A 21,556-nucleotide genomic window follows, 5' to 3' on the forward strand; every position below is an offset into this window, starting at 1 on the left:
AAGGTGCAATATGTAATATTTTCTATTTTCTGAGGCCTATTCAAAACAAAGGCGTAGCTTGATGACGCCAAGTTTGAGCGCAGAATCTTGGGACATGTGGTCTTCACCTCAACGGCCGATGGAAAAGAATTGGGATAGGACTCGGGAAGAGATCATGTTCATGGATGTGATTATTAATGTTACTGTAGTATGAAGCAGAGCAGGAGTGAGTGTTGTGGGAGCTGAACGAGGCCGCTGGAGCGATTGCGCAACACACGCCGTGAGCAGCAGAACTTTTATTATGACACAGTCGCCAGTGCCGCTTCTGCTTTTCCGGTCATGAAAATGAGGTAACGCAGCTCTGTTTATCATATTAGATACTTTTGAGTGTGTTGAAAATGATGTTATAACGTTACTGTGTGCGTTCGCTCAGAGGCTGCTGTGAGACACTTGTTGCATACTGCAGTAAGATAGATCGATTTTAGAATATCATATTAAATACTGGGTGGCTTGTGTTGATAAATGGCATGCAATTATTTTTAAAACATATTGTATCATGGAGAAAATTCTGTATTAGTTACTAAAAATAAAGCTGCATCTGATTAGCTATAATAGTGTTTTTCTATGAGGCATGGTAATTAAAGCAGGGTACTCGCAAAAAATCAAGAAAATTAGATTTAAACAACAAGACTAAACGTGTTGAGCTATATAACAACAATTAGTTTTCTGTCTATAAATATATCAAAACAGTTGTTCCCTTGTCTATTAAAACATGTAAACATAAAAGCGTCTTTGGTGTTTCCATGGTTTCTACAAAATAAAACCGGAAACCGAGGGTAACGCGGGTATGACGCAATTGACAGGCGACTCCTCACACGTCCCGGAGCCTTGGTTAAAATTGCAATTTTCTCACGATTTACAAATAGCTGCAAACATTTTGGGATATTGTAAGTACTCAAGTGAACAAAATATATAACACTGGCCTAGTGGTTTTTGGATGTTTTACTGCAAAATTCTTACATATTGCACCTTTAAATGAAATTAAAATTAAATAACCATTCTACACAATTAATTGAGGTACAAACAACAAGTGAGTAGAGAATGCTTATTTAAACACCAGGTTAAGAATTATTTTTAGTGAAAGATGATATTGCACATTTTGTTTTGAAGGATAATAATGTCCTAATGTAGGTGTTCAAAACCCAAATACAATGACACTGCTAAAGAAATAAAAGGTGTCGATTTTTGACTCAAAAACATAATTACTGTTATTTATCCCTTGTGACAACTTTCCCATATGCACAAACCCCTGTCTCCCTTAAAAATAATTCCTAACAGGAGCTAAGTTAACATAGGCCTAGCTTGGATATATGATCATTAGGCTTTATTATAACATCGCCAAATTATCTTGTCATATTGAGATTTACTGATAATGTGCAATCATGTCCTTATTTGACACGAATTTCTGTGAGGAGCTTTGGTGAGCTCGAGCCATGTACCTCTGCAGACCGATTGTTTGTTCTATGTGTCATTTCAGTTCATTTAGACGCTTGAGTCATTTGCGCCCCTGACGCACGCGTTTAGATTGCGCTCTGAACATCTCATTGTTTACAGGTCTGGATTAAGCGCTCGTGCGGCGATGATGACTCATATTGCACCATGATTCACATCCTCACGCAGTCGCATGCATTCATCCTGTGCTGTTCGCTTCACTGCAGTATTTTCCCCAGTGAGCGACAAGCAGTGGATGTCTCCTCGAAGCAAACTGCTCTGTTCAGCTTGTAGTACATGTTTAATTCAAGAATAAATGCTTGATGGTTATTACAGCTTGGCTTGTTTTTATGGGCCGTACGCATGCTTGCGTTTAAACAGACGCGTTTTGAAACTGTTTAAAACTTGATACGGCGTCTTAAAACGCAACGCTGTAGTTAAGAGTGAGACGCGACGCAAAAGTCCATCCGTCTGACGTTCTGTGTAAATGTGTCTGGTGTGTCAATACGCGTTTTGCTAAACGGAACGCAACGGTATGTGAAATCACACAAGTATGTTGAGATGCGGGTTTAAAGCTGCACTGTTTTAACTTGACCGGCGTCCGGAGCGACTCTCTTCGCGCGAGAATGAAACACGACGCAACGCTACAAAAGACGTTCGTCTGACGCATGTTAGGGCAATTAAAAACAATTAAAAACGGAATGAAACCGAACTCAGAGGTTTACGGCACGTTTTGAACAGTTGAGGGCGTCTTAATAACGAGACAAAGGTAGAAATAACAGACAATAACAGCTGTGAAAGACGTCAGACACATGGACCAACAATTAAAAACAGCGCAGACGGAAAACACGAACGCGTTCTGTTTATCACGATGAACAACCGCAGCATTTCGGTTTTTTTTTGTTTCCTCTCAATACGAGCTCATAATTACGTTTATAGCAGAGCCTTTATAAATGTACTCCTGCCCGTCGAGCGTCTATTTTTTTACCGAACCCCGAAACCTTAATGTGATTTATCATCGTTTTTTCGATGTATATTTTTTCCTCTCAGCGCTGGATAGCTCCTTCAGTTTTACAAACACGCCCTCCGTCAAATGACTGACAGCAGAAATGACCATACACCAATCAAGGGCACTTTCCCAAACCCTATAAGGTGATGAAGAAGACGGGATGTTAGTAGTGTTGGGAAGTCCGACTCATTTCAGCGAATCGGTTCTTTTGAACAGTTCAATTCAATGCAGCCGATAACTGGATAAGTGCTCTGACCGAGCGATTCTGACTTGCGAACCGGTTCAATAAACGATCCCTTCGCGAATCGGACATCACTAGATGTTATAGCAAATGGTTTCTGCCGTTCTCATGCTTTAAGACTGGAGTGGACGAAAGAGGGCGGAGTGTGTTTGTCATCCAAGTGTGAAGTACTGACTCCCTGCCTCCAAAAAATAGGATTTTTTTCTCTCATTCGATCACGTCTGTTGTGGTCCAGCATCATATTGGGAGGAGAGCGTCGGGGATCCTACACATCTGCTGCGCTCCTGCAAGGAGATACAAGACCAAACCAGCATCACTTACACAAACAACACCAAATCACCTGAGGGGAAAGGGATTACCGATGCAATAAATGTCTTCTGGCCAGGAATCAAGTGACAGAAATGCGTGGAAATCCACAGGTGAAAATGCTGTGCTGATTTGATTCATTCCAGCTGTGATTTCTCGCATCAGATTTGGTGAACCGAAGCTGGTAAGGTAAAAGAGCGGGATTGAAGGATATGGCCATAATCCGGATATCGTTACTCTTGCAAGTCGGATTTGTTATAGGATCAAATTATAGATATGCGGAACAGGAACGGGACCTAAAAGCAAAGCTGCCCATTTATAATACGCACAGCAACCAGCAAGCGCACCTCCGGAAGCCCCATTCGGGTTTAGCGCAGAAGATTGAGGAGCAGGTACCCAGAGTGGTGACTGCGTTTCTGCACACGGGGGATTCCTCCACCTTAAAACACGCCAACTGCTCCAGGAGATATGAGCTGGCGGTGTTGCGGGGAAGGACGCGCGGAGACGCGCATCACTCCATGCGCGGCGTCCTGGACACGGTCCTTCACGCCACAAACTTCCTCAACATGATCCTACAGACGAACAGATCCAGAGATCAGAGCCCCAGACGCGATATGGAGTGGTACCACGCTCTGGTCAGGAGTATCCTGGAGGGAGACCTCAAGATCCATCGAGCAGTGGTCACCTTGAGCTCCGAGTCCCCTCCTGAAGGGCCACCTGTTTACCTTCAGGCCACACGGGCAGGTGGAGAGATAATTCTCCAGGATTTATCCAGCACTGCCCACCGTGTGTTGAAAAACAGAACGGCAGACACTGAGTGGTACCACGAGCATAAAAATAAAAAGAAGACCCATCTCCAAAAACGAGTGCTGAGTCAAGATTTTGCCTCGTTTGACGCGTCTGTGCGCAATGGAGAAAGTTATATTACCGACAAAACTCAGATTCACTGGTCATCCTCCGTATTTGGAGTGTGAGAATGGGAATTTCATTCCCAGATGGCTCTTGACACTGTCTGCTGGCTTCTATGGCCTTAAATCCAACCGGAATCCAGACTTCAGGTAACTTTGGTAACATTTCAAAATGGATGTAGGCTACATATGCTTATTAGTATTACAAGATGCAATGCAGATTATGCGCACAGAATCTGTTATCATGATGATTACTATAGCTTTAAAAAAAAGTTAAAGCATTATTAGAATTATTTCATTTTAAGTTTATTTGTATAGCGTAGTTCACAATACACATTGTTTAAAAACAGGTTTACTGAAAATGTATGTCCCAGTGCGCATTTCAATCAGGAAGTATTCTGTTATCTATCAGAGGTGTCAAAGTATGTCCATTATTACACAATTCCAGTAACATAATTGTTTTTCATAGTTTTATATTCATATTTTAGTATTTTATGTCTCGGAATGCTGTTGGTTAGAATGGCGAACCATCACTGAAGGTGAAGAGAGTGCTTCTAAAAATAGCCCATGCTGGTTGCATAGCAAGAAACCCCTTGGCCCCCGAACAATCAGCTCGCTTCTCAATATACAACCATGGTCATTGGAGATGTTTGGATTGATCAGGCTAACATGGTGGAGATGTTGTGTTGTTTACAAGGATCCTTGACTTTGTTCAAAGATGTGTTAAGGGGCGCCGGTAACACTGGAGCTCAGAGCACAGGAATAGGGCTGTTTCCTGTTTACTAATTAATCCCACAGGTACCAGCACCATGGACTCCGGTTTTACAGCCGGAATTGTTCTTTACAAGCTGAAACTGGTCCTTTACTGGGCCATTCTACAGAATTGGTGCAAACTGCTGTGCCACAGCCCCCCCCCCCCCCCCCCCAAAAAAAAACAAAAAAACAAAAAAAATCCACACAATTAAAAAGCATTTCAAGTATTCAAATTTTAGATGTTTACTAAGATCCTTCTATTATATATTGAATCCCACAATAATATTTAAAATATCAGTAGCTTAATATATATAAAATCATCATTTATTGGGTACTTTCAATTGGGAGGTGGCTGTCCCGAACCCTGACCCCTAAATTTTAACTTGTGAAAACGATATTGAAATAATTTTAGCAATTTTTTTCCATTGTTGTTTTTAAAAATATATTTTTGATTTAGATTTTTTAACACCTTTTTTCTGCAATTAAGCAAACATTTGTTGGGTGTTATTCCATAAAATGCTATATAGCTGTTCAGAACTGTGTTGGGTAATGTGCTGATTATCTTCTTTGAGCTAGGCTCAAAGTATCTAAAATTGTCACTACCGAAACATGTGGTGAAGTTTCATTTGTGACATCATAGTTTTTTGAGTGTTATTCGATAAAATATAGGTTTTTGTTTTCTGTGTTCAACTGTTCAGAACTGTGCTAGCTAACCATGTGCTAATCAACATCTTTGAGCTAGGCTCAAAGTATCTAAAATTGTCACTACCGAAACTGTCATGACCAAAACATGGTGAAGTTTAGTTTGTAACATCATAGTTTTTTGAGTGTTATTCGATAAAATATAGTTGTTGTTTTTTTCTGTGTTCATCTGTTCAGAACTGTGCTAGCTAACCATTTGCTGATTAGCATCTTTGAGCTAGACTCAAAAGTATCTAAAATTGTCACTACCAAAACCGTAATGACCGAAACATGTGGTGAAGTTTCATTTGTGTCATCATAGTTTTTTGAGTGTTATTCGATAAAATTATTATTTTTTTTCTGTGTACAACTGTTCAGAACTGTGCTAGCTAACCATGTGCTAATTAACATCTTTGAGCTACACTCAAAAAAATGACACTTTAAACTAACTCAAGTCAATTATGGACAGTGGTTCCACACAACCAACTTAGTTTCTATTAACATTAAAGGTTTATTTTTACTCTATGCAAAATCCTTGAGTTGTGACAAAACAACTGACTAAGGAAGAATCTATGTAAAATAGTTATGTCCAGCTTACTCAATTCAATCATGGACAGTGGTTCCACATGATTGAGACAAGTCAAATCTAATAGAATCAACCATGTTAAATTAACTAGAATCAATTGTGTTCATTTAAAATAAAATAAATAAAAAAGCAATAAATAAATAAATAAAAAATAAATTGTTTTCATATACATTGATTTTTACAATTAATTCTTCTTGTTTAATTTTGTGATGTTCTGTGTTAGAAATCTAGATGTGATATTGGATTTATCCTAAATTGCCTTAACCAAAAACATTGTAAAGCCTAAATTGATCATAAGTCCATTGGTGGCAATGGTTTTACAATCAACATAGGCTTACAATGCTTTTGGGAAATGCAATTCAGAGCACTACCACAGTAATTACTTTCTTATTAAAGTAATTTGAAAGTTTGTTAGCAGGTCCTCAACCCAAGCACAAGTGCAACAATTCACCACAATGGTAACCCTAAAACTATTAATTAACAGCAATTTTTAAATAGCAACATAATAGAACAGTAAACAATAAAAAGTCTTTCCATTTTCTCATCTTCCTAAAAACTGCTTAAAATAACACTTTATTTCAGCATTTACACTCCTAGTTCATCCCCTTTGCAAAGCATGATGGGAAGTTAAAATCCTGTTTGATTGAGTCCTGGTTGGGTTTACTTGATTGAAACATGTTATTCTAATATGAAAACATCAAGTTAAGTCAAAAAGTAATTGTTTCAACTTAATTTAACATGAAGCAATTGAATTTGAACCAGAAACCTAATACAATGGTGTTGAATCAAAATAAGTTGTTTAAATAAAGTGAACAGCATCAAAAAATCATTTTTTTCAGTGTAGGCTCAAAGTATCTAAAATTGTCACTACCGAAACCGTCATGACCAAAACATGGTCAAGTTTAGTTTGTAACATCATAGTTTTTTGAGTGTTATTCGATAAAATATAGTTTTTTTTTTTCTATGTTTAACTGTTCGGAACTGTGCTAGCTAACCATTTGCTGATTAGCATCTTTGAGCTAGGCTCAAAAGTATCTAAAATTGTCACTACCAAAACCGTCATGACCGTCATCATGTCATCATTGTTTTGTAGTGACAAACAGGAACACATAATTATTTATTTGGAGGAAATAAACTAAATTTTAGTACAGTTATGCAAATCATTAGTATTTTAATGTTTTAATAGTGTTTTAGTATGCGAGTTAAAATTCTCTAATGTGATGTGGTGTCTGCTAACACATTACTGTCACTACCAAAAATGTGCAGTCACAACCAAAACGTGGGATGTTTTGTCAAAAATAAAGTATATTGAATTATCAACTAAGATGTTATTATATTGTTTGGTTCAATGTACATTCAAACTAATGAATCCTTCACTATGAAATCAATATGATAAACTTTATGCCTTGTACAAAGAAAGACCGTATTCAAAATACAACTAATCTCATAAATTATACTTATAATATTGTTAAAATTGTAATTGTTATTGATTTACCTGTGAAAACTTTTTAGAAAATTAGCAAAAAATATATTTACAAGGTAGATGTAAACAAAATCTTAATAGGTCAATGTAACCCTTCTTATTAAATTATTTATTATTGTGTTTTGTAGTCAAATTTGGGGAGAGGAAAAATATTCCAAAACTTTCTGAAAATACAACATGAGAATTAACTGCGCGATTACTAGAAACGTGTACCTTGGATATTATGCAATTTGCATACCTACAAAATTTGTGGAAAAAGACACTTTTTTTCAATACATTTCCAACTCTGTCGTCGAACCAATTCTGGAAGAATGGCCCTACTATGAACTCTAGCTTATCATTTATGATTTAAATGCATTTTATTGCATGGTTGGACTGCGCTATGTATCACCTCAGGAACCAAGCTCAATTTGTAGCGTATAGCAAAATGGTGTTAGCAGTTACATCTGCCATCTTCAAATTCTCCAGTCTGTCGTCTAAATGAGGAAAGCCAGCGGAAGCCAGTGTCTCTCTGGGTTTGTTCAGTAGTTATGCTGTAATTTGTAACCTCTCTGCGCAGGTCGATATTTGGCCAGGGCTTTGTCTTATGATGGCTCGTATCCCCAGGGTAATGAATTCCGAAACACTTGCTGGCCGTGACATTAAGGTAGATCCATCCTGTTGTCTTTAGGCCCACTCTTTGCCACTTACATATATTTATAAAGGGGCAATGGAGAGGGGAAGGGGTGTTCTCTAATGCAGCATCTCCAGCCTTCATTCCTAGGATACCTTTCAGTCAATACGATAATGAATAAATAATGAAAGATGTACTACAGCAACTAGAGGCACCTCTCATACATCTTAGACATTTTTAGATTAATGTCGTGTGTCGGAATTTTAGACTTACACATCTTGTCATGGCAGACTTCCTGATATTTATGAAATGAAACATGCAGGCCATCAGGTGAAAAGTTAATTATATCTAGTTGAGTCTTTCTTCACTTTGACAAGTTCCATTATCTGGTGTCTTGAGCTAATGGGCATGTAGATCACACGTATGATGAACGGTAAACAGATTCATACTTTTTTGAAGAAAATATGAAAGCTGTGCTCACCGTCACAATGCCAAAGTGTTGTGGCTGGTTGCCAGGGTGTTGCTATGTGGTTGCTAAAGAGGTCTGAGTGTTTTTTTGTTGTTGTTGTTTTTATTAGCATGTTGCTTCTGTATATGGTTGCTTTTCAGGTCATTTCTTTCATGTAAGTTTATGGATTTATTGGCCTGTATTCAATGAATATTAGAAAATGAACACAACACGAAGCTGCTGTTTGTTCTAAATCATGTGGAAAAGAGTTTGTTGATTGTCTGATTATCAAGTGTGAAGTGTTCACGAGACAATGCAAAGCAGTGGCAGATCATTCTTGAAGATGAAAATGTATTTTTCCTCTTAGCTCATAATGAGCAACAATGATTGTCTGTATAGTGAAGGCAATGCTCTTTTCTCACAGATGCTGCTGTTTTAAATAGCCGGGCAATTATTTAATGATTTCCCTCAAAGTGTAATGGGAGATTTACTTTTGAATCCCATTTGATTTAGATTTGAGTACTGTCCCTCAAAAAGTCAGATTCTCACAATTCTCCAGAATCTCAGTGTATAGCGTAACATAAAGATTTGTCTCCACAGAATTATTGGAAAAGTTTATTTAGTATTTAAGTAACTGTTCTTCTACATTCTTTCTCCTTTGTCAAGTGTGAGTAAGTGTTGGCTGGAGAGAAAAGTGAACTCTATTAAGGCCGTCCGGTCTGCCAAGGGCCTCTGGGGATACACAAATCCACAATGTCCTATTATAACCCACATGGGCTGTAGGTCCTCTGCCCTACAAGCCCCTGCCAAGAGCCCAAGGGAGGCTGACGTTGGAATAGGCCAATTACTTACTGACATGGTAGTCTTAAAGAGCCAGTGCCTATTCCGTAACATCATGTTCATACTTGTCATTACAGATGGCTCAAAAACACTTAGATATTAGGCATATGTGAAGCATATTCTCTAATAGAATGACATTTTGCAATGTTGTGTTGCTTGCAATATATATATATATATATATATATATATATATATATATATATATATATATATATATATACACACACTCTAAAAAATGCTGGGTTAAAAACAACCCAAGTTGGGTTAAATATGGACAAACCCAGCAGGTTGGGTTAAAGGGCACCTATTATGCCCTCTTTCACAAGATGTAATATAAGTCTCTGGTCTGGTCAAGTTTCAGCTTAAAATACCCCACAAATTTGCCCCTATTTGGGGGTGAGCAAAAAAATGCCTTTTTCTATATTGCTATATTGCTGGCTAAAAAAATAAATCCAAAATTGGTTGAAAAAAATGGCTGGGTGAAAACAACCCAATCCCTGGGTTTGTCCATATTTAACCCAGCATTTGTTAGATTATATATATATATATATATATATATACACACATATATATAAAATGTTCCCAGAAAAATGGCAACATGCGCTCTAAAAAATGCTGGGTTAAAAACAACCCAAGTTGAGTTGAAAATGGACAAACCCAGCGGTTGGGTTAAATGTTTGCCCAACCTGCTGGGTAGTTTTATTTAACTCAACTATTGTTTAAAAATTACTGTATTGCTTGCTTAAAGTGAACCCAAAGTATGTTGGCAAATTAACATTTCTTAATATGTTTAATGAATAATTAAACAATAAACTTTTATAAAATTGCTTATTCATAAATATTCACCTTTTGATTATTATTGTTGCCTCTAGTAATTATGAGTCTGATTTTTAATTTCCAACCTATTTTGGGTTCATTTTAAGCTAGCCATATAGTAATTTTTAAATAATAGTTGAGTTAAATAAAACTACCCAGCACGTTGGCAAAAACACTGGGTTAAAACAACCCAATCACTGGGTTTGTCCATTTTTCAACCCAACTTGAGTTGTTTTTAACCCAGCATTTTTTAGAGAGTAGGAAATCCTTATCCTTGTGGGGGCATTTTTTGGTCTCCATGAGGAAAACAAGCTTATAAATCATGCAGAATTATGTTTTTTGAAAATGTAAAAATGCAGAAAGTGATGGGTAGGTTTAGGGTTAGGGCATAGAATTCAGTTTGTACAATATAAAAATCATAATATATACATTCAGAACATAGCTAACATGAATGTATCGGAAATGGCTACTATCAGTAGTGATGTCCTTTCTGACCTCTTGTCTGAACAAATTCAGCCCTTTGGGAGAAATCCATCCATTTCCTTGTGTTAGCTGAAATTAGCGTGAACATGGTTTCTTGCTGTTCTGCTCTATTTGAATCGAATTTCAGTTTGGTATTAAAAAGGGGGAGCTCATTAAAAAGAATACGCATGGAGACGGATGTCACCTCTTTTCATCCAGTGCGAAGCTAGATCTTGCCACGAGCGCTGTTATGCTAATGTAGTCCAAAAAGAAAGGAAGACAGTTAGATAAAATTCAATTAGCCAACAAAACCTGCACAATGAAACAGGAGACTGCTATACATCCTCTCTAAAGAGCAAACTGTCATACTGTCGTGGACTTCATGAAATATGGATAGATGAAGCGTAGAATAATTTTTAGTATTTGTTCATGCAGCGACAGAACCTTAGCTAGCTTCGAGGCACATGTCTATTGAATGGCAGACGGTCTTAAAAGCATTCTCTTAATAAATCAAGTGCACTGAAGCATTATGTTTTAGTATGATCTCAATGTCATGTTGTGCTTCTATTTTAAGGAAACAAAATGAAGGAAATGTGAGGGAAATGAATAAGGTTGACAGGACGAGTTTTTGCTAATATGACTCAAGGCCCCGGTCGGACGATGTGGTCTCTGCTGTGACACTGGGGTCATTCCATCGAGTACTGTCGGCAGTTATCAAAGCAGACAGCCCAGCGATCTTTAATGTCAGCGAGCGCAGTGACGGCATCTCTTTGTGCCCTCACATTTCAGTCTGTACCACCCCTTACCCCATCGCCATTACCCAACCCCTTCGACAAACACTGTCTCTTCAGCCTTTGTTCCTTTACAAGATAAATGTAACAATAATTTATGTGATTTGCTTCACTTTTGCATCTGTGGTATTTAATGATATATAAGGCTGACAACTTCAGCAGAGGAAAATAACACTCACCCCCGGTCATATGTCATTGCCCTAGCCGGGCTTAATCTAAGCCCTCTCTGTGAAACCGGGCCTCAGTTTCTTATTAGGAAATTTTGGAAATTTGATTTATCACATACCTTTGTGTAAAAGAAGTGTGCCTTATTGTACTTAATGTGCACTTTTAGTGAACTTCAAATCTTAAAAGTATGCTTTTTAAAAACTATTTGCAGATAATATAATATTAATCAAAAATAAAAGGCCAAGAAAGTACTGCTTAAATTGCCCTAATTGAACTAAAGCCTAAGCCTGGCTTAATCTAAGCCCTTTTTCTGAAACCAGGACCTTAAAGTTATTACATATTTACTAAATTGCAACTTCATTATTACAAATGTGTAATTACGGTAACATTTTACAATAAAGTCTCATTTGTTAACATTAGTTTACTAGCTAACACAAACTAACAATAAGCAATAACATTTTTACAGCATTTATTAACCTTTGTTAATGTTATATAATTAAAACGTTCGTTCACAGTGCATTAACTATTGACTTTTGATCTTAAAATTGTATTAGTAAATGCTGAAGATTAACATTTAATAATATTAATAAATGTGTCAAAGTATTGTTCCAAATGTAGTTAACTAATTTAAAAAAATGAAACCTTATTGTAGTGTTGCCGTAATTACAAATATATTTAAATACATACAAGTTTCATTAGAAATTACATTAAAGTAAATTTTAGTTTACAATAAATATCAGAACATTTGGCAGTACACTTTTACCATATTTCAAAGAAAAAGTCCTACTTAATTGAGTTTAAAAAAGCATACTAAAGATTAGCTAGTTGCATTTAATACAAATTTAAACTACATCTTCATTTAATTGCAATTAATATGAAAATATAAAAATATAAAATCTTAAATCATGATATGAGTAATTTTATTTCATGATAATGTTATATATCACAATATATTTATTTTTACTTTAAATAAGGTTTAATATATTTGATACCATTAAAATTTCATAATTCTTGTCACTATTTTTAATATCACAAAAAAACTACTAAAAAAAAAAAAGCTTAAACATAATAAAATAAGATAAAATAAGAACAAAGTTACTAATTACAAGCATATAGGAAAAGCAAACTTCAATAGAAACAAAGACACAAGTGAAACAGACCTAGGCTACCTGAAAAACTTCAAGCACTAGAAATAATAAATACTACATAAATTGTAATCATCTGTATAAAAAACACTGCATAGTCTTTACTGTGTAAATTAAATATACGTTTATTCTTAATAAAGTTACAAAAGTGATTTTTTTTTATTAACATCAATGACAGAGGACAGTACAGTATATTAGGCTACTGTCACTTTAAGACCGAATGCACGGATCCAGTATACTCATTCACATGCATTTTCTTTCTCAACTGTTTACTTGCACTTATGTGTATATGAGGATACTTACAAAGACGGGCATTTTGATACATAAGTATGTGTATTGAACCATCCAAGCCCAATTAGGCAACCAAAAGAACTCAGTTCAGTACTTACGCGCTGTATAAACAGCGGCTTCATGTACGTGCGCTTCTCAGACAGCGCTCAGAAACCATCTTTCAAGCAGTGTTGGGTAAGTTACTTCAAAAAAGTAATTAATTACCAAAAGTGCACAATACTAGATAGAGACGATCGTCCAAAATCTCTACCTTTCTACCAGTTAACCGTGTTTACCGGTATATCACCCAACAACAATAATGATACTGATAAGAAAATTCTTCTGCAACCATAATGAGATTTGTGTAACTGAGTACACTAAAAAAACAAACAAACAAACAAAAAACAATTTGGTGTAGAAACAATTTTCACTAGTAATTTGCTAGTAAATTTCACAAACAGAAAAAATTGGAAATTGAAAATTTTTGAAGTACAAAAACTGAAATAGTATTTTCTTGTATAATGTACTCTAACAACAATCTTTGTTTTATTTACAACTTTGAAAAATTATTTTTATATTATTATTATATTTTTATGAAAAGGCACTTTCCACAGGTTAAATATAGGCCCATAAGCAATAAAGGCACAAAACAGCTTTTTAATTGTATCAAAATCCAAAGATAAAACCTTTTTTAGTTTGTTTTATGGCAAGTATAAATGTATCAATACCTATTAATCAAATTCTGGTCCCAAACTTAGTCTCTACTGAGAAACAGTTTCATTTTGGTTACATTTGCCTCCCTTGTTACTTGAAACCAACCAATTCATGAATGTATATATACATTTTTATTTACTTGATGTTTATGTAATGCTTATTGCTAGAAAATAAATACAAATCATGGTTTCAAACCATTTAGTCATGTCCAAAATTGCAGTGTTGCCAAAATTGCACATATAAATATTAAATATAATAAATATAAAAATTTGTTTAAAAAAATAATTGTTTATTTAAGAGTCCTCTTTTGTACAAAAATAAGTCAATCACAACATTCTTCCTATGTATTATTTCTTACTCTATAATTTATTAGTCCAGCAAGCTAATGTGCTCTGAGAATGTATAGATAATACATAAAGTACAATAATACAACAGAGACAAAATATAGATGTCTTGGTTAAACATTGTCGATTAAGGTGCAAGAAATTTTTAACAGCTCTTGTCAGCTCCTCCAGATCTCATTTCAATATCAGGGTAGACTGAAATACAAGTCAATGTCACATAGTCTGCCACAGTAATTACAGTCAATTTATACTAATCACAATAATCATCAGGCTTTTCATCATCAAGCCAAAATGATGGCACTGTTACGAATCCACTTTCTGTCTTATGAGCTAATAATGGCAATACAGAGCCAATAGGTCCTATTTGACCTTGGATGAAGGATGTGGCGTTTCGACGCTTAATGAACATGGCCGCTAAAATTAGCACACTTGCTTGGCCAAGGCTTCAATATAGGAGAGCAGACACTATTCCATGACTGCAGCTTCTGTGTCTGTCTGAGAGGAAGAAAGAGAAAAAGACAGGAAAAGGATATACTCGCTGAGAGAAACGGACAGATCTCTTGTTACCTCAGGCAGTCCTTCTCCTCAGTGTTTTCTGATAAATGTTTGCATGCCTCCAGGATCTTTTAATGATTTTTCACCTGCAGTAGAGAAGAAAAATTGAAGTTTAGAGGTTTATTAACATCATTCTCATATGAATCTGATACTATGGTTGCATCCGAAATCGCATGCTCTCTTGATTAGGTACTTGTTTTGAATAAGTAATTACTTCATGATTGCTAAAAAAGTATGTTAAAGAGTATGAATGTGTGTAGTATGAATGTAATCTGGATGTACTACATTCGCCATGTTGCCCTTATCATGTGACACTTACGTCATGTTGCCGCCTTTCGCAAATCCTCTCATGTGGCCTCATGGGATAGTAAAGTGTCCATCATATGCACACTTCAGAATCTCTCCGGAAGAAGTAGGTCACCCAGGTACTAACCTACTCTTTTATGAGTACTGTGAATTCGGACATACTTATTTTGTCACATACTGTTTTTCACTTACTATATAGGGAAGTGTGCAATTTCGGGTGCAAGATTCCCCACTTTGGCTCAATTCCTTAAAGGGTTAGTTCACCCAAAAATGAAAATAATGTCATTTCTTACTCACCCTCATGCCGTTCCACACCCGTAAGACCTTCATTCATCTTCGGAACACAAATTAAGATATTTTAGTTGAAATCCGATGGCTCAGTGAGGCCTGCATAGCCAGCAATGACATTTCCCCTCTCAAGATCCATTAATGTACTAAAAACGTATTTAAATCAGTTCATGTGAGTACAGCGATTAAATATTAATATTATAAAGCAACGAGAATATTTTTGGTGCGCCGAAAAAACAAAATAACGACTTATATAGTGATGGCCGATTTCAAAACACTGCTTCATGAAGCTTCGGAGCGTTATGAATCTTTTGTGTCGGAGCGCCTAAGTCACGTGATTTCAGCAGTTTGGCGGTTTGACACGCGATCCGAATCATGATTTCGACACACTGATTCATAACCGAAGCTTCATGAAGCAGTGTTTTGAAATCGCCATCACTATATAAGTCGTTGTTTAGATTTTTTGGCACACCAAAAATATTGTCGTTGCTTTATAATATTAATATTGAACAACTGTACTCACATGAACTGATTTAAATATGTTTTTAGTACATTAATGGATCTTGAGAGAGGAAATGTCATTGCTGGCTATGCAGGCCTCACGGAGCCATCGGATTTCAACAAAAATATCTTAATTTGCATTCTGAAGATGAACGAAGGTCTTACGGGTGTGGAACGGCATGAGGGTGAGTAATAAATGACATTATTTTAATTTCTGGGTGAACTAACGCTTTAAGCCTCACAGACCCAAGCATTGATATTAATGATGTATTTTCATAAATATCTAGTTCAGTCATAAAACTCTAGATGGTGCAGGCTGATTGGTCCTTACATGCAACTCTGCAAGCAATCACATCATTTACATTTGCACAAGCTGATTGGCCTCTGCTGATCCTGCAGCCAATGAGATTGCTTGCTCAACATTTAAATATTCTGGTGCATTGTTTGTTGTAACTTATGCAATCTTCTGAAATTCAACCGCTTAAGATAAATGAACACTGTTTCAAAACACTAAACAATGTTGCATGATCTGCATTTATCAGTGAAACAAAAATACACGTTTAAAATCATGTTCAATTCCAAGCTTGGAGCCCTCGATGCCCTTGGACAGCACGCTAAAAACGCTTATTAATTTTTTTTTTTACTCTATTCAATAATTTGTAAGTGTGAACTAGTGAAAACAACTGCCACAGGTAATCTGACTTTTTTTTTTTTTTTTTTTATGAAATATTTATTTTTTGGGTTTTATCGTAGTTTCAAATCTATAAATCAAAATATGTATTGCATTTATGAAGAAAAGGTTCAGCACCCAAGGCTCTATCGCTATTGCCTCAATGATGTACAGTTTCTTTGGGCGAATTGCTGAGGCAGATTGGCAGCAATGGTACATTAGGATTGTTTGTTATTTGGTCTTAGTGATTTAGGAGTCCTCTTGACTAACATTTCACAGATTTAGGAGCTAGTTTTAGCGCTAAAATGCTTTGTGAAATACTCTTAGAGCAAAAATTTAGGAGTCCTAAAATTAGGACTGACACGGCCATTATTTATTTGAGTTTCTCCTAAATCAGCAAGTAAGGAGCTACTTTTTTTTGATTGTGTTTATAGTGTGCAATATAACATGTGTTCATGTTTCGCGTGTAAAAAAACAGTATTTTTCACATAATTTACTTATCCGTATACCGCTGTTTCCACTGTCATAAAAACAGGCTGATGACTTCCTTGCTCTATGAAGTCCCTCCTTCAGAAATACGTAACGAGTTCTGATTGTGCCAGCGGTTCCTGTGTTGTGATTCGACAGCTCTGAGCGCACCGTGCCCGGAAAAGTCACGCCTCTTACCATAACGTGGAGATGCACGCGCTCAGTGTTATTGTAAACATGTCTTTAATTTTACCCTATCAATTTGAGCCGGAATCAGACCCGGTGATTGGACTGCGGGATGAAAATAACAGCGTTTCGACGACATGGCGACAAACACACTCTACAAACGCAACTCTTGTGTATTCCTGTGGGCGGAGGTTAGTCAAAAAACTGTTTTAGTGATGTCATTAAAGAAGGAAGTAGAGGGATGTAGTCCAAACTGGCCGTTCGATGTAGGCGACTTCTGTTAAATAAAATATCTCGCTTGGCATTGAACTTTGAGCTTTAAAATTTTACAGATTTTATTTATACTCTAACAACAACATTACAAACTAACTAAAGTTTAAAACATGGGATCACGAAGAACGGGACCTTTTAAGATGTTTTGTGAATACGGGTCCAGGACCCATATGTATAAAGCCGCTCAGAGTAAAATTTTAGTCTTTAAGTGTGTCAAAATCTAAGAATGATGTAATTTTACTCTTATTCCTAGACTTAAGAATAAGTATGATTCATAAAGGTTCCTAAGTGTCAAGACTAGGTCTTAGCTCCTAAAATATTTAGGAGAGCTGGAGAGGTCTCCTAACATAGTTAGGAGTAACAAAATGGCAGCAAAGAAGAGGAGACACACACTTTTCAATGAAGATAGGATGCATTGGAGTTATATGATGACATGGCGTTGATAAAATGATATAAACTTGATTGACAGTTCTCTTTGTAACTGACCCAATAAGGAATAACTTTAAATAAATGTAATAAATATTACTTAATTAATTAATAAATATGTTTAATGCATTTTAATACATTTAATGACTTTAAAGAAAATTTTTATAACTTTAAATGTAACAACTTGTCCCACTCTACAAATCATCAGTGCTCTGACTGTAGAAATGAAATAGTAATTACCTTTTTTGGTGACTGTAAGAATGCAGCAGTGCACCGGTGATGACGTGAGCCCATCAGTCCACAGTAAGGCTCTTAAATAGTACTATTGCTTAACTTGCCACACCAAACATAGTAGCCAAAATTGATGTGCTTGAAGTTTTTTTTTTTTTTAAAGACCCTACAATTTTGCTTAAACCATCAAAATATGAGGAATATATATTTATGTTTATGTTATTTAAATGTTTTAAAATATGAGGAAAGAATAAAACACTACTAAACTAAACAGGTACCTGACAAAATTTTTGGCAAAAAAGAAGGAAAACTACAGCTACAGGTTTCAGAAAAACAAAAAAGCTCAGAAAAAGCACACATTGACTACAACATAATCAGTTTTTAATATTTCATTGGCTCTCTCTTGTTTTTGCATGTGTTCATAATTTCTTTGCATGACAGTCGACCAAAAATAATTTGAAATTTAATTTCATTATCACACATGAAACAATTGACTCCAAGCACAGCATGCAATATGCTTATATCTTTTAACACATTTTTAAAAAATATATGAATTACGGTTGAAGATGTCAGTTTTCCTATGGCTGGACACAGGGGCGATTCTAGGGTCAGAGCTTTAGGGGTGCTGATATGTCTATTGAAAAATAACTTTATCATTTTAACATTGATTCAACTAACTCCAAAATCCAGATTTTTTTTTTTCTTTTTTTTAGCTTAGTTATTAATTGAATAACGAGACACAAATTCAATCGTGTTTGGTCCCATTTATTTTTGATCACAGTGCATACACACAAAACTTTTAGTCCGAAAGTGCGCACATTTGGAGAAATGCACGTTTACCTCAGATTTCATTAGATAGAATAAGCTGGGCCGCACGCCGGGTTTTAATTACCGAGATCAGAAAATGTAGTAGCCTATGCTAGGGGGGTTGGGGGGCATGCTCCCCCGAGAAAATTTAGATTTCCCTGGTGTACATATGTGCATTTTAAGACGTTTTAAGGCCAACAAATTGGATAACAATAGCTTTAAAACCATGTCAACAAATACATGCCTGCAAAGTTTTGAGGCAGCTTTAACCGCATGTTTGGTAATTTCATGACTTAACTTACAACAGAACAACGACGGTCATTGCTCGCAGTTTCTTTTGCGCTTTATTTTAGCTATAATAAAGTAATTATGCAGCGCGCGCCGGCGCATTTGCGCATGCAATTCTTGAGTGCGCGCCACGAGCACAGTATAACGGCTGATTGGACAGTCGTGTTCATTTTTCTGAGTTTTACCGACATAGCCTGACAACATCTCATCTGACTGCAGTTCACTGTTGTTCAACTGAAGCTCCCTCGTCGTCACCTGTAGCCTATCTTTTTCGTGCTCGTTTGACTTGCGCCTGGCACTGAGGCGAGGTCGGAACGCGCGTCTGAAAAGTGTCCCGTTTGTTGTGGTTGTAAAGAGACAGTTCTATATAAACGCAGCGTTTTACTTGGCGATGTTTTTAAAAAAAGATTTATATTTTTGGTATTTTATATGCTCTGTTGGTGGTTTGAGGAGTAGCATCACCCAGGGGGGATATTTTTTTTTATACTGACTCCAGTAGGCTACTCACCGATATGGTTTCGGAATCGGAACAACTCTAGGTAAAAGGAAAGAAGTGTGAGACACAGCTTTGGAGCAACTTAGTTGATTCACAACACTACATAACGGGTTCTCACTCTGCATGTGTTCCGCGCTGGATGACGGTCGTGCTGAGCGGTGCAGGTACAGAGGAAAAGTAGAAGAAGAGAAGAGGATGACATCATTTGCTAAGGGGGATGTTTTCATTTTCATCCTTAACACATACAAACTACAGAGTATGTTTTGGACATTATTTAACCTTGTAAAAGACGAACAAAAAATTTTAGAATAATATTTCTTACTCCAAGTTTTAGGGGTGCTGAGCTCCTTTTTAGGGGTGCTGAAGCACCCCTAAAAGGGGGCTAGCCTCGCCCATGGCTGGACATCACATTTGGCAACTACTCTATGGCACTTCATTGACTTTCCAACTGACCATCAAACCATGCGGCAAAAGCAAGCCACATTTATGTTGATAGTGGGTTTCCCTGGATTTGTTGGAGCCATTGATGGAACTCATGACACATCATTGCTCCAATTGTAAATGAGGAGACATATATCAATAGAAAAAGATTCCGCCATCAATACTAATTTGTGATAATTTTGCACAATGCAAAGCTATTTTTAAAAATAAATTAAAATATTACAACGTTTCAGTGTCTTTTTAAATGACTTTTTTTATAATAACATTAAATTATTGGTGTTGTGCTGCTGTGACTTCACCCTTGCAGGCTCACTATTGGCTGATTAGACGTTGAGGGCGGCCATTTTGAGTTGACATCATTGTAGTCCTAAAGGCTGATTTATACTTCAGCGTCGGACCTACGCCGGAGCCTCTGCGCCGTAGGCTATGCGTCTGTTTTCATTTATACTTCTGCGTCGTTGTCCGCTTCGACGTGCATGCAGACCACTAGGAGGCGGTGTCCGCGGTCATGTTGAGTATCAAAACAAAAGCCGAAGAAGCAGCTCGTCATGTATGTTGTCAGAGAAGCTTACAAACAGAAACGGCAGAGAAGCGGCAAATAGGTAATGACTTTTGTTGCATTTTGACTTCATGTGTCCTCTGAAACAGAGCGTTTTTCATTCCTATGGATCAGTGGCGTGCAGTGGTGTTCTGAAATGAGGAGGCACATTTTTTTATTTTTATGAATCAATGTAAATTCATGTGCATTACTCTTAAAGTTGACACATCTTCCTTGTTAAATAAACATTACAGTATATCAAAAAAGAAACCAAATACAATTCTATTTTGTAATTTTACATTAACAATGTAATGTTCTATCAAAAGTCAATCTCATCAAGTTAGTGTTTTAAGCATTTATACATTCATTCCAAAATAATAACTAAAGGCAGTTAATAATTTAAACAATATATTTTATTTGTGTATTGCGGTTTTTCTTTTTAATTGCCAACCTAGGATATTTTGGATCATCAGTCATGCTCCATTAACACCTTCTGTCACACACACGAATTGTATTTTTAATTTCACCAAGCTGAGTGCACTAAAAACCCCGCAGTCATCATGCTTTCAGTCCATTTCAAGTTTGATTTAGACATGACATAATAAAGCAGTGATATCTAACTGGGTGATCTGTTTACTTACTTTTCAGTTAGTTTTCCCATTGACGCCATTATTTGTTCAGTCAAACTGACGCGCGGAATGCGCACGTCAACAAGAGACGGGATTTATTGCACAAACCAATCATATCCAATCATAACCAATTACATCCAATCATAGCGCGATGGAGACGTTGCCTCCTCTCACGTGACTTTCCCCCATTCATTCTCAATTACCCCCACAAAACCCACCGCACGCCGGGGGTCTGATGATTTTATATGGTTTCCTATGAGAGGAAAGGGAGGCATGATTCCATAGACTGTAAAGCATGACTCCTCTGTGTAACTTCACCTGCGGGTGTCGCTGTTGGGCAGTGTTCCTTAAGAAATTACGCGTGACTTGCGCTCTTTATAATGTCATAATTTGTAATATTTGTGT

General features: G+C 36.5%; 1 protein-coding gene across 1 annotated transcript in view; it reads left to right on the plus strand.

The window, feature by feature from the left end:
* The first annotated feature begins 926 nt into the window (after positions 1 to 926).
* The window catches only part of gpr158a (G protein-coupled receptor 158a), a 144,532-nt gene continuing 123,902 nt past the window's right edge, over positions 927 to 21,556 (plus strand). Inside the window, 2 exon segments of the mRNA XM_048174316.1 lie at positions 927 to 3,982; positions 3,984 to 4,084. Coding sequence (XP_048030273.1) covers positions 3,239 to 3,982; positions 3,984 to 4,084 — 845 coding nt within the window. The 5' untranslated portion in view covers positions 927 to 3,238.

This window comes from Megalobrama amblycephala, linkage group LG22, assembly GCF_018812025.1.
Source record: "Megalobrama amblycephala isolate DHTTF-2021 linkage group LG22, ASM1881202v1, whole genome shotgun sequence".
Lineage (NCBI taxonomy): Eukaryota > Metazoa > Chordata > Actinopteri > Cypriniformes > Xenocyprididae > Megalobrama > Megalobrama amblycephala.